Here is a 13,528-nt window from a genome sequence, read left to right on the forward strand (position 1 = left end):
TCAAATACTTCCCTTTCCAGGAAGCAAAGGAGAAACAGAAACTAAAGATTAAACATATTTCAAGAACTAAGGAAAGAGCTCAGATAATGAAAGATATTTATCTGTGTTAGAGAAGAAATGTTGAACAAAGCATCTGCATCATGTCTGATCTGTTGTACTTCTTTTTCTCCCTGAACTTTAAAAGAAAAATTGCATTTGTATTAAAATTAGAGTAAAAAAAGTTTCTGAAGCCTGGCAAAGAAACAATAGCTTAAGGTTTCCTCCTCGTACTGCACAATGCCATCAGTAACCCTGGGTAGATATCTGAACTCTCAGCCTTTCAACCACCACCATTAGAAAATGGATTTGATATTCACTACCAATTTTAGCCTTCTACATTGGATGAGTATGAAAATATTCAAATTAGACTGTCCAGCAGATAAAACTAAAAAGGTGCAAACATACAGAGGTGCCTCTATAGCTCTGACATGCCAAGCATACCTAGACATCTGACGCCATCCCACATCCAGAAGCGTTGTGTATGCACCCACTAATATGGCATCAAAGTAACACGGGATGAGGTAACGTGGAATTCTCTTTAGGTAGACAAACATAGCCTTCAACCATTTACCAACCTGTTAAAACACAATATTATTAGAACTTGATAACGCTAGCATTCAAAACCCAGTGCTTTCAGGATTCACCTAGTTAAAGTAAAGTAAAGGTTTTGTACATTTATTACACTCAGGTTGTGCCTGACCACCTCAAACATGAGGTGATCTTCAGTTATTAACACCAGCACTAGCATGCAACCATTCATATCTAAGTTATCCATGCTAGATAATTGTAGTAGAATTACTGTATCCTCCTGCTCCAAAATTTCAGCTGAGAAAGATGAACTCTAAGGAGAGTAGTAGTGAAAAATCTGTACTACGACATAAATGGACAAGAACATCAACTACAGAAAGAGATGAGACTTCGCTAGTCTTGTAGCAAATATCTCAAGTTATTAAAATTGAGTAGCAAAGAAAAGCTGCAACCCAAAAGACATCACTACAATCCACGTGTGGGTATGAGGTTTCTCTTTGCTTAAAAACACAGGACTGAAGAGATGAAGCTTGAGACCAGAGACAGAAAAATTATCAGAAGGCTAAATTAAGTACAGCCACTAGTGAAAATGACTGCAGATCTGGGTCTAGGACTTAGAAGTCTGGAGCTTCACCAGTGACACCACCTTGGAACACTGCAAAATGTTTGACACCTGGGAAGTATTTAGCTTCATTCCTTCTCATAGTGTTACAGAACATCATGGCCACCTATTAGAACATCATTAAAGAGTTAAATATTGCAGATGAAGAAAGTATGTATCCATACATTATGGAAAGTTACTTATGTAAACAGTGAAGTTGTAAAGTTTAGTTTCATGTGACTTTAGCTATAGGTGCTTTATTTTCTGTAAAATAGAACGAGACATCACAAATTGAGAACTCAAAAAATACACAGAAAAAAATAAGCAGCAGTCTTTGAAGAGCAATAAATCTGGCAAGTATCAGACTAAGTTCCTTCCCAGAAAAGCTCAGTCTGAGGTTGGATTCAGCACTCCCTTCAGTACATTAGACTGCTTTATATCACTACACTTGAATTCAGAAAAAATGAAACAAGAATGCTAAAGCCTTTACTATTATATCCATCATTGTAAGCTACCCAAATAAGGTCTTCATCTGTGAAATTAATAAACCAATTGCCATGCAGGAAAATAAAACATGACAACGAAAGAAAAGGACTGTATTACAACGCAGTTACACAGGTAACTTGAATGTCAGTAATTCCTGTCTTCTCAGTGCGCGACTGTGCAATCTTACTATAACTGTACCATAATCATATATGCCTCAGTAGTACTGAGGTTCTCTCTTGAAAGTACTTACTTAAAAGAAATCGTCACCTCATTTTTATTTGAGGAAAAGTAACAAACAGGGAAGGATCCCTGCAGGCCTTTACGCAAGAGCTAACAACCCATTCATGCCGTACTTATTTTTCTCTTCACTTTTGCAGTCTATTCTTAAATAGAATTGAGGCAATAAAAACATTTTAACAGTTTAATCCCTTAGAAGAAATTGCCTAGACAAGAAATATGTTACAGACAGACTGAATTTAAAAAAAAATATCAATAATTGAAAAGGAAACAAACCAGTAATTTAAAACACCAAAGTCACCAAATAAATATATTTACTCACTTCTGCACAGGCTCCTGCACGTGAAATCAGACGATTACTGACATAATCAATCATCCAGTCTCCAGATCTTAAATTATCACAAAACGGATGACCCAAATCATTCTTTGGTCTGATGTCTGCCATCACTGACATTAACCCTGCAGACACAAACCCAACACCATTATCACAAGCAGCAATTACAATTCAGGAGGAAAAGGTAGACAGCAATAGATGCTTTAACTGGATTTAACTGTATTACTTCTCCTGATTTGCAGAATTAGTTAGGGTACAACTCAGTTGTATTTTCCTCACCATACATCCTAGACAGTTATGAAAATCACTGTTGAATAGCTAGCACGATGGAATTCATACATTTGGATAAGTGATCAACATTCCTCAATAATCTAGTAATGCTGAGGGTTTAATTAGTGTGACTTTTCACTAAAGGTATATGCATTTTCTTTTTATTTTAAAAGCAAGCACATTGGTGTTAAAATACATATTGAAACTTAATTTTGCAGCCCTGAGCATCAAGACAGAGGGTTCTTGTTTTAGTATGTGATTTCCTGGGTACAAGACTGATCAGTATCAAGGTCAAGCAAAAAAAAAAAAAAAAAAAACCACACCTTAGTGTTTTTTATCCAAACAACATCACTAGCCATAAAACAGTACTAAGGTATGACCCAGACTGAGCAGCTCTACTTTACTTTTTTTCTTGACAGAAGAAAAAAAAGGATGCTGTAACTATTACCTTGGAGGCCTGCATACTTCAGCGGTGACCAGTTTGGTATATTGTAACAACCTCCACCATCTTCTTGTTCTTCTGACTCACACCTATACAGTACTTGATTTAGGTCAGCCAAAGTTAGTTTAGATGCAATACTGAAAAAATAGTGGAGAGAAAAAAAAAATAAAATTCCAACCCGAAAAGCAGCATTAGCAAAGAAACAGCAAAAGGATTTCACAAACAATTCTAGTTTCAGATTTACATTAAAATAATGACATATACACAAGTCTCTCACCACTTAATCTTGGAAATTAAGAGCCTGATTTTTCAGATATTCTGCTGAGATGTTTCCCTATTTATTTATAAACACAGTATTAAGTACAAACTCTGAACAATCATACCCCAACAGTGACATGCACTCCATGTTAGTCAGTCTACTATAAGCAGCAATTACACAGAACACAAACAAAAGAGCCTGGGAAGTTTCAGTATTAACTCTGCTTAGTATTATACATATAAAGAGTATCTCAGAGGCTTTTACTGCACTCTGTCAATACAAATCCATCTATGGTAACAAAAAAACAACATTTGCCCTTAAAGTGGGTTCCCACTGTAGCTCTTGGTTCTACTTCAGAAACTTAAAGAATACTCACGAAGAAAATAACGTTTTTAATATAGGTGCTGAATGATCATCAGGAAGACTTCCAGATTTAAAATGAGGGCTGAACTGGATCAAATGATTGCGGAGTACACCAACAGCCTCTTGTGCCTTTGGGTCCAGGCTAACTCTATAAACACAAATGCATAACTTGTAGAAATATAGCACTTAGAATAACTATTCCCAAGTCTCAAACCAGAGAACCCTATCATTCTATTTTAACTAACACAACCATTTGGCAATTATAATAACCTACCTGAACACTATTACACTTCCTGGTGTTAATCTTTCAAATTCTATTTCTTGAACAAATTCATTTGGGCCTTTTATGGCAGTTCCTGCTTGCTTTATAATTTTACTGTCTTTAATCTGAGAAGAGAAAACACATTTGCAACTGAAATTCACTGTCTTTTTTTCTAATATAAAATATCACGAATTACAAAATATTACATCAGAACACAGGTGAAGGAGGTTAATTACCTGGATATGCTCTCTGAGTTCCACGGTGAAATTAGGTAATCCATTTATAAAATGTTCATCTTTTTTGTAAGGACTAGCAGTTCTCTCAATAGTCCTAGCCTCAAGTACTACTTCTTCTATTTTTCCTAAGAAAAGTTAAATCATGTTGTAGCTGTTAATATATTTAAACGAAAAGTGATTCTTTTGAAAACATGAAGCAAAACCTAGAACTAAAAGCCTAAATATTCAAGATATAAGTCTCTGCTGTACGGTTAAAGAACATCTAGAAGTGACAAAAACATGTGTGGAAGTGTTTTAAAATATCCTATAAACATTTCTTACCAGTTTATTTGCTGTATTGTATTTAAAACTGCAATTTTATTATTTTTTAATAAATTAACCATAAAATCAGTCAATGACTAGTGAATTACAACCTGTCTTCCACTCATCACCACCGCTGCTGGTTTTGGAGACTGTATTAGACTGGCTTCTAAATCGCGGCTACGGACGGTTTATCTTCTAAGTGTAACAACTTATTAATATTCAAATACTTTAATTTTCTCTATCCTTTCAGTAATCTGCAAACTAAGGTATACAAGTCTTGCAGCCACTTGTGAACATCTTAACATATAACGACTGACTTTAAAACAGGTACACACATGCACTAAAAGAACTGAGTATGCCTAAAAAGCCAGTTTGGAAAGCTTCTTTTCAGAAATATGTCCAAGTAATGTGTAAAAGTCATTATACTTTATTATTAAGCATAGTAAATACTTTAGATATTTGATTAATAGTATGTATGTGTTACCTATACGTTATGTTTACATTAACTTACACAAAGTTCTCATTAAGATGTATTTTAAACCCACAAAATAAGTCATATGTAATAACACATTGACAAATATGATGAGATTTTAGCCTTTTTTCCCCAGTATAGCACTTAATAAATAGTAATCCCCCCAAACAATTAAACATCTTGCTGTCCACTATTTCTTACCAGGTCACAAACAAGGCAGTAAACAAAACCACAATCTAATGGGGAGCCTACAGCAGGAAGTATACTCAAGATGTATGTCTTTGAAAACGCTAGGCAAGATGCATTTGTTATTGTTACTTTTGGTGCGTGCGTGTTAGTACAAATAAAAGAAGTGTTATATACCGAAAACTCTCATATTGATTTTATGTGTTTTACATTAAAACATACAGAATTAGGATAACTTGAATTTTTTGTACACCTGCCGTCTCTTGAAGAGAAATCTGATTACCTGGGATACACATTTCAGGTACTTCTTTACTGTAGAAGGAAGTTTTAGGATCCCTGAAGGCAGTTCGACTTACAGCCACAACAGACTGGTGTGTGTTAGGGCAATGTCTTGTCACTGCCACTATATCTTCATCAACTTGATCTACGTACACCTAGAAAAGACGCACCATTGCAACTGTGCTCACTCAGAACATAAATATGGAGAAATTGCAGTGTTACCCTCACTTCTTGCCTGATTAAAGCCTTTAGCCCCCAGCTCCTGATGCAGCCTGTTTATGGCCAGCCTTCCTGAAAGAATTCCTGTTTGGAAATTTACTTCACCAGAAGCCAGGTGTGGTGCTGGATTCCACTTTGCATAAAACCTCTCTTCAGATACTACAGAGATCTGTAAAGAAATTAAGATTTAAGCAAATATGTGCTACTCTGAAAAAGAAAACCAGCTGGAGGTCTTGACTATATAATCAATTCAAATTTCATATGAACTTGGACAATCTGAAGTAATACCAGCCAGTAAACTGCTTGATATTTCAAATAAACAGTTAAAATGTATGTCCTAGGACAAAGTTTACATTTTAAAGATAAACTTAGGAGTTAAACTGTAGACACATACCTGGTGTGGCACTAGTTCATCATAGCCTTTGGTGCTTCCTGTAGCACAGCATGCCATGGAAACAATCATTGCACTAGGAAGAGCATCATATGCTGATCGGTGCTACATTTAAAAACAAATAGGCAATAAACAGTGAAACAAAGATATAATTCATCCCTCCCCATTCAGCATACAGAAGATATACTCAGTTTAACAGAGGAATTGCTATTCACATGATCATAATTTTCTCAATCACAAAAGAATTATTGAAAAATATACTACAAATACACTAACAAAAGCAACCTCAGAGAAACCCTCAAAAATAAGCACTCCAATTCCCACCATTCTCTCTCACTCGTTCCTGTAAAACAGGAGCTTAGGAGAATAGGTTAACAAGCAGAGACAGAACCACTTATAGTAGCTGGAATGAAAGAATCAATACAGCTTTAAGTAGCTTTATGTACTTTTTCCCTTGAAAGACAGAAGCTTGAACGTCAGAGGGAGTTGTTATACAATTTTATTCTGTGCATGAAAACTTGAAGATCTGAAATATACTCTTCCCAAATATCACTCAGGAAGAACATCCAGACTGCACCAGGCCCTCCCATGGTTCAGAAATATCAATTCAGAAAACATTCAATGTAAACTTTGTTTTTTTTTTTTTGTTTAGGTGCTCACCTGAATTGGACATTCATTATCATGCGTAATATCCATAAACAGTGCATGAGCAATAGCTGGCATCAAAGGCCTCAAACGTGGCTGAACAAAAGAGCCAACAGGTTCACCTCCAAAACGATAAACTAACCTTCCCTCTTCATGGCTATTATAAGCAGTCATTGCCTCTAAAGAACAAAATACGTAAGTGTTTGCATAAGAATAACTACCATAGAGTACAGCATGCACGAAGATGTTAATGCAGCATTTGACAGTTGTTATTTTGCTCAATCACAAAAAAAAACAAAAACAAAAAACAATCACATATAACTATATTCCCCAATGTGGATCTATAACCTTGGAGTATTCCATTTACTACAACATATTAAGGTATAAAAAGCTAAGGGAAAAAAAAAAAAAAAAGAGAAAAAAAAGCAGAGATCTAAAACTGTTTCTCGTAGGCTTTAAGAAATGTGACATAACTCAGACATGATGGATCACCTGCATTGTAGAACGGTGCTATAACTTTTTCTCTCACTAGAATAAGAGTGAAATATTTAACCTGTAAACTAATGCAGAATCTCTCCTCTTACAGCTAGTACAGTATTTTTTGCTGAGTATCAAAAAGTTGCAATACAAAACCTGTACTTCCCATTACATGGTGTATGAAATTAAAAGTGCATAATCCAGAGGAAACCTTTGGCTTGGAAAAAGCATGTCATCTATAATCTCTCTTTGGAAAGAGACCACACACGCAGCAAGCCTACCTCTTATTAAGGAGGTAATGCCCAGCCTATTCACAAAGATATTGTCCAGCTCCTCATTTCCCGTGAACAGTTCAGCCACTATATACAAATCGGCTCGCAATTTTCTAGCTGTGTCCAGCATGTACTGCAAAAAGCACAGCCAAAAAAGCCACAAAAAGGGGAAAGGCAGATATAAAAAAGGACAAGTTTCAAAGCTAGGCAGGGATTGGACAATGGGAAAATGCCATGCAGCAAAGACAAACAGAAAGCCAAAAGTAAGGAACAAAAAAGTTGTTACACAGAAGAGGACACACAAGCATAAGGAAAATCAAGAATCAGCATAGAACACAGGAGAAATTAAACAGGAAACAAAGAAGAGATAATTGCATAAGCAAAGAACACAAATATGTAAGAAAAACAAAAAAAAAGCATAACAATGTTAGTTTCACATTAAAAACTCCAAACCACACATGAAAATCCTACATAATTTTCAATTGCTTATTGTACCTCTAATCAGGCTCGTAATTCCCAGTCGGTTGACAAAAACATTGTCAATGTACTCACTGCCCGTGAAGAGTTCAGCTATCACATAAAGATTAGGTCTGACTGATCTGGCTGTTGCTAGCATCTCCTACAGATCACAATACATTTTTAATACAAGAAATCCATTGTCAGCTTTGTATATGCAATCATTAACATGTCTTAATCAAACATAAATGAGACATTTATATATGCAGTTCATTAAAAACAAAATCCATAACAGGTAAGATTCATAAAACCATCTTTATATTCTACAGAGATTATGTAGGGACTGAGAAATTTTCTGAAGACTTTGAAAACAAAGTTGTCATCAGCTTAAACAAAATTGCAACTCAAAATGCAAGAACAAAGGCTGAATAAAAGAGATACCTCTTAAGGTAAGAAATCTGAGTAAGACTTCAGATTAAGCCTTTGAAGTTACCATTCCAAAAACAGTAGCAATAAACAAAAGAACAGTAGAAGTTTTGAACTGGCTGCATTTAAGAGCCACTTTTTGTGAGCAAATCAACGTGTTTTAGAGAGCTCTCCATAGATTCGGGTAAGCTCTGTAACCAAGCTGAAACTAAGCACTAACAAGTTGCACTACATGAATCTATTTAAAGCTAATTTACCAAATAAGTACAATTTCTGGATGTAGTCATCTCCATGGTAAACAATAAGCACTATGTCAGCTAAATTGGAGAAATAAAAGATACAATGGCTACACCACTCTAACTGTTTAAAGTAGTTGAAACCCTATCTAAACATCAGCAGTCAAAACTTGGCTTATGCTAAGAGGAAGATTCATTCACACCTGAACTCTGCCATGTAGATGCTGCAGATTTTGTCACAACAGTGCAAGAACTTATTTCACAGACAGAACCTGCTTTACAGCAAACACGATTAATTTTGCGTACCTCAGCTACATGAATTGGTGTTGAGTGACAGTTGTCAAGACGAACACCATGGAAATATTTGGCAGTGATTTCAGTGTATTTTTTCATATGTGCCCAGAGGTATGGGCAGTCTTCAGGTTTATTACCATAACGCAGTTTCACACTGTCTCCCCAACAAATAAGCTCTCTTCTCAAGTAAACATTTGAACCTGTAAGAGAAATTCACTGTAGTGTGTATATATATGTAGTATAGACCATGCACCAAAGTTAATAAGTGGTATTTCAACTTCTACTGCTGAAGAGCAAAAAGCCACTGTGACGGAGAGGAAAAACTGTAACAATAACCACATCAACTCAATCTGTATGCCCTACGCTTATATATAACTTCAAACTACTTCAAGAGAATATTTAACTTCTACAGCGATACCAAAATAATTCTTCAGATTGAAATAAAATTCCTTTTAATTCTTGAAAGTAGTATAAAAACTGTACTTGAGAAAAAAAAAAAAAGAAGAAAAAAGCAGCAAACAAAGGAACAAAATCATCAGTCTCATTGTTTATCCTGGCCAAACTTCAAAAAACCATCTCACTGTGTTACCATAAATAAACTGCCACAGCTGCAATTTAAAATTTTATGTTCTGTTACCAGCCGACTGCAATGCTGTAAGGCAAGTTTCCAAAGTACTCAAGCAGACAGGCCACTTAAATGGACTAAGTCTCTAAATAATTTTGTGTGTATGGAAATATTTATACTCTATCTAATCTAGTTTTATATGCTATTTTTCGCCTTCTTTTTGATGCAACCAATAAAAAAAAGTTTGAGTTTACCTGTAATATACTTACTGCACATAATATGCTGAAGGAGATTTAGCTGCCACAAACACTTAATTAGACACATCTAAAAAGTTACTTCTGTCCTATATAAATCATGTATTTGACAACGGCAGTAATATAATCTAAAAACCAACCAACCAACCTCACCAAACCCCCATGTTATTTGCAGTGTAATGTTCAGGCACAACCATGGAATTGTCAATCATCAGACCCCACATAAGAGAAATACCATTATCTTCAGCCATCAATCTTTTGAAGGTCTATTTATATTTCTGTTATGTAAACCTGATCAAAGCATAAACAGGCTCAGCATCACTCAGGACAGGCAATACAGAGCTACTCCATTGCTTTCTGCTACTCCTAGACCAGCTATAACGATGCATCACCACAGTTATTTCAGTGGTTGAACCTTGAATTAGATCAGGAAACTGGTTCAGCTGAAAAGTAATCCTGTCTTAGCAAAGAGATTATTTTTTGGCCAGACTAATTTCCTAAGCTCACATTATGGACACTGAACTGATTTGGCGTACAAAATGAAAGACGTACAAGAGTGAGCAGTTAGTAAGCAAAGAGCAGGGATTTTAAGTCACCACTACTTCCAAAAACATTCATTTAAGCAGAGCCTAACTTTTATCTTTGGTAATGACAACATAGCTACATGGACAGAAAAATTGGCTTTGGATGTACGCCATGATTTTTTTATGGGCCATTTACAGAACTGGCTGCTTTTGTTTTGCAATTTATGTATTTGTGCCCTTATGTTTCATGTTTTCACACTGTATTGTCAGCTACGATAATGTGTGGTATAAAACAAAGGTATAAGACAAACACAAAGCATTCAAAAAGCTGTAGACAAATTAAGAGAGAAAACTCCGTAATGGAAGCTAAGTATGCTAACTGAAGCCAGCGACTGAAGGAAAAAAATACAACAGTCTGCTCAGAAGAAATGGCAATTAGCTAAAAGGCAAATGAACAAAAACACCCTTGAAATATCTATTATCTTCATCCATGTGAAAGAGGAAAAAAAAGTAAATAAAAAGCAGTGAAACGGCTGTAGACTGTTTTGGAGAAATCAGGTGTTTGCTAACTCCCAGGCACTCTGGGAGTCTATCAGGTTAGCTTCTAAATGAGATGCAACAAACTCTAAAATATACTTGTAAAATTAGAACTGAACTGGCCTTTGTTTGATTCAGTTTACAAAGTGAATAACTACTCCGAAAACAAGAGTTGTCAACCTTGTTTTTTTTTGGATATATCAGTAGAGTTTGAATACAGTATTTTAGTGAATGGTGAATTCATACGCTATCTTACTTTCACAAGTAATCTGCATACTTAGCTTGGATTAATCCTCTCAAGGATCCAGTTTTTGCTCACTAAAACATAAAATACTGTCCACATTAGTTTTCTGCCACATTGTCATTGTCGTATGGAAATGCCAATGAGCAGTGATATTGGAACAAAGCACAAAGTAAGCAAAGAGAATGACAGAAGTGAGGAAGCAGGATGCCCCCATTTCAGTGGCAGAAAGCTGATAATTTGCCTATCAAATCTTGCAAAACTAACTCAACTCCCAGTTCTTAGCACTTTTATCTGCCCTTCAGCATACAGAACAACTCTAAGAACTGACTGCTGTTCTGCAGCTTCACAGAAATACATCTGGAAAAAAAACAGATTAAGTAAAATCTTCTTTGCTTTGGCTAGAATATCAAGAGGTTTATAAGATGATTCAAAGTTATTTTACAAACCTGGTTCTGCAAAGTTTCTAAGAGGATCATCTCCCATAACCCAGCCATTATGAGCCATAAAATAACAGGCTTTATCCGGTTGATTTATCATAGTTTCTTCTTCCTGCACAGTCAGCTCTTTGAATGGGTAAGTAAAATACCTATGGAATAGACAAGCTATTAAAAAATGAAACAAAGCAAACACATAATGTAACCTAAGCTGAAAATATTTGTCTTTGAAATTAAAATATCTGCTATGAAGTGACTTGTAGATAAAACAGCTATTAAAAAAAAGCAGCTGCTAGACTAGAAATGACGGGGAGTTTTCTATTTTATAGCATGCCTCGAAGGAGGAAGGACAGGTGTTGCCACTATTATCTTGGTGTCAGTTGGTAGTGTAAGATTAGAGCCCCAGCTCTTCAAATACATGAATGGCATCAAGTACATCAAACTTGAAAGGCGCAAGCTTCCCTAGTTCCACCTCTCTTCCACCTACAAGAGCAATTTGCACTATGTAAGGCTTCCATGTGCTCCGAGCATTGTTTCATGCTCTCCGGTCACATTTGTTTACTACACAGTTATCACTGTTGCTTAAAAAAGATAGTCAATTCATTGAGTGGCATTTGTACCTGAGAAAGAAAGCATAGGCCTATACAAATAAATGTATATTTTAATGAACTTTGGACTCACTTTACCTGGATAGGTTGTAATACTTTCCAAAAAAAGCCACAACCCAAACAGACAACAAACAAAACTCAACAACAATAATACCTGGTAACCAAAGGATGTTTTCTACTGATAGGACCCTTCTTAGGACCATTACCAGCCAGTCGTTCATAAACCACAGTCCCCACAAGACAATTGACAGCCTAGAAATAATTAAACCATGCATTAATATAATGCCTGCATTTGTTTGCAATTTAAAACAATTCAGCATTAAGACACAGAAATTATAAGACCTGCTCTTGATGGTGATTTGTTTGTCTGTACTGTTCAGCATTCAGTTCCTCAACCCTCTTGCGAAACCAGTTACAACATTCTTCTATTGCAGCTGGGCCATTACTTAGCAGGAGGACATTAAAAGCAGAGAACAATTAGAATAATTTATTTTTGAAACATGCAATATACCTAACTAAAAGAAATGGAAAATTAAACTTTTCCCACCTCTGAAAATAATTTCATTTATTTGGTTTTGCAAATTTAACTTCATTTGTGGTTTTAATTTGTAAGCAATAGTACAATACCTGTGTGGTATGAATGTTGCCAATGCTATATTCATATCAACAGTACAACCAAGTCGTCTGTAATCAGGGTCCTGAACTATTTGAAGATGCTGATTTGGATCAGATTTAGTGCTCATTTTACCTAAGAAGAAGATAGAAAAGAGTATTCATAAAGTAAAAACAGAAATTACATTTAAAACATATACAACTTTTATGCTTCTAGCATAAGCAACATATGGGTAGATAAAAGCTTTGAAGGGGTGCAAAATCTTCAAAGGTTTTACTAGCCCTCAAAGCATTCTTGTATTCTTAAATCATCACGGTAGATTTCTCACATAGCAAAAAAATGGGATTATTTGGTTTTGCAGATTACTGTTAAGTGTACCTATAAGTTCCTTGAACTATAAATATATAATCCACGTGCTTTGGCAACATACCCTTTCTTTACCTTGAGTTAGAAGGGCTTTAAATTGCTGCACAGCTTTGTTAACATCCACTTGGAAAAACTCCCATAGTTTAATTTTTGGATATATATCTTCCCAAATTATTTTACGGATGCACTGTAAAAAATAAAAATTATGTTCGATAATAATGTTGATGATGAATATAATTGCAAAAAGCTAAGTGCTTGTATTGGTTGTTCAGAAAAAAACAAAAATTCAGGAGTAAAGTGTTATTTAATTAAATATATCTACAAAGTATACAGCATTTTTCATGCACTTCCACACCCTTAAAAATATTAAAGGTTTATTCAGCTATTTATAGCATGCATTAGTTTATACTTAGTTCTCATTCACTTACATTCAAGTGATTATCATTTTCAATCAAGGGAGGGACCCCTTTGGCAATATACTTTCCATCAGCCACCATACAGGTCAGGTGCCACAGAGCTCTATCCAAGACCCACGCTGGCTTCAGGTGAGGAGAATTCACAAGGTTGTAGCCACACTCCGGATGCAACCTGAGCCATTCACTGTTAGTGGCTTATTTGAGAAAGGGCATGGGGGGGGGAAAAAAAAGTAAGTACATAATCTGAACACTCA

The 13,528-nt window shown here is 35.5% G+C and overlaps 1 protein-coding gene across 3 annotated transcripts in view; it reads right to left on the reverse strand.

The window, feature by feature from the left end:
* Positions 1 to 13,528, reverse strand: part of AGL (amylo-alpha-1,6-glucosidase and 4-alpha-glucanotransferase) — a 38,216-nt gene that overhangs the window by 15,046 nt on the left and 9,642 nt on the right. For 2 of the 3 annotated variants that reach the window (XM_065841799.2, XM_071810379.1), the window contains exons 6-23: positions 13,287 to 13,468; positions 12,934 to 13,045; positions 12,507 to 12,627; positions 12,222 to 12,324; positions 12,034 to 12,131; positions 11,284 to 11,423; positions 8,726 to 8,913; positions 7,311 to 7,434; positions 6,568 to 6,731; positions 5,911 to 6,012; positions 5,533 to 5,685; positions 5,302 to 5,452; positions 4,058 to 4,182; positions 3,834 to 3,946; positions 3,573 to 3,707; positions 2,944 to 3,074; positions 2,214 to 2,350; positions 481 to 614 (exon numbers count right to left, since the gene is read on the reverse strand). In XM_065841799.2, the coding sequence (XP_065697871.2) occupies positions 481 to 614; positions 2,214 to 2,350; positions 2,944 to 3,074; positions 3,573 to 3,707; positions 3,834 to 3,946; positions 4,058 to 4,182; positions 5,302 to 5,452; positions 5,533 to 5,685; positions 5,911 to 6,012; positions 6,568 to 6,731; positions 7,311 to 7,434; positions 8,726 to 8,913; positions 11,284 to 11,423; positions 12,034 to 12,131; positions 12,222 to 12,324; positions 12,507 to 12,627; positions 12,934 to 13,045; positions 13,287 to 13,468 (2,413 nt within the window). Of the gene's footprint in view, positions 1 to 480; positions 615 to 2,213; positions 2,351 to 2,943; positions 3,075 to 3,572; positions 3,708 to 3,833; positions 3,947 to 4,057; positions 4,183 to 5,301; positions 5,453 to 5,532; positions 5,686 to 5,910; positions 6,013 to 6,567; positions 6,732 to 7,310; positions 7,435 to 7,796; positions 7,921 to 8,725; positions 8,914 to 11,283; positions 11,424 to 12,033; positions 12,132 to 12,221; positions 12,325 to 12,506; positions 12,628 to 12,933; positions 13,046 to 13,286; positions 13,469 to 13,528 lie in introns of all 3 variants that reach the window. The other variant, XM_065841800.2, reaches the window with a different exon arrangement.

Source organism: Patagioenas fasciata, chromosome 6, assembly GCF_037038585.1.
Source record: "Patagioenas fasciata isolate bPatFas1 chromosome 6, bPatFas1.hap1, whole genome shotgun sequence".
In the NCBI taxonomy this organism is placed as follows: domain Eukaryota; kingdom Metazoa; phylum Chordata; class Aves; order Columbiformes; family Columbidae; genus Patagioenas; species Patagioenas fasciata.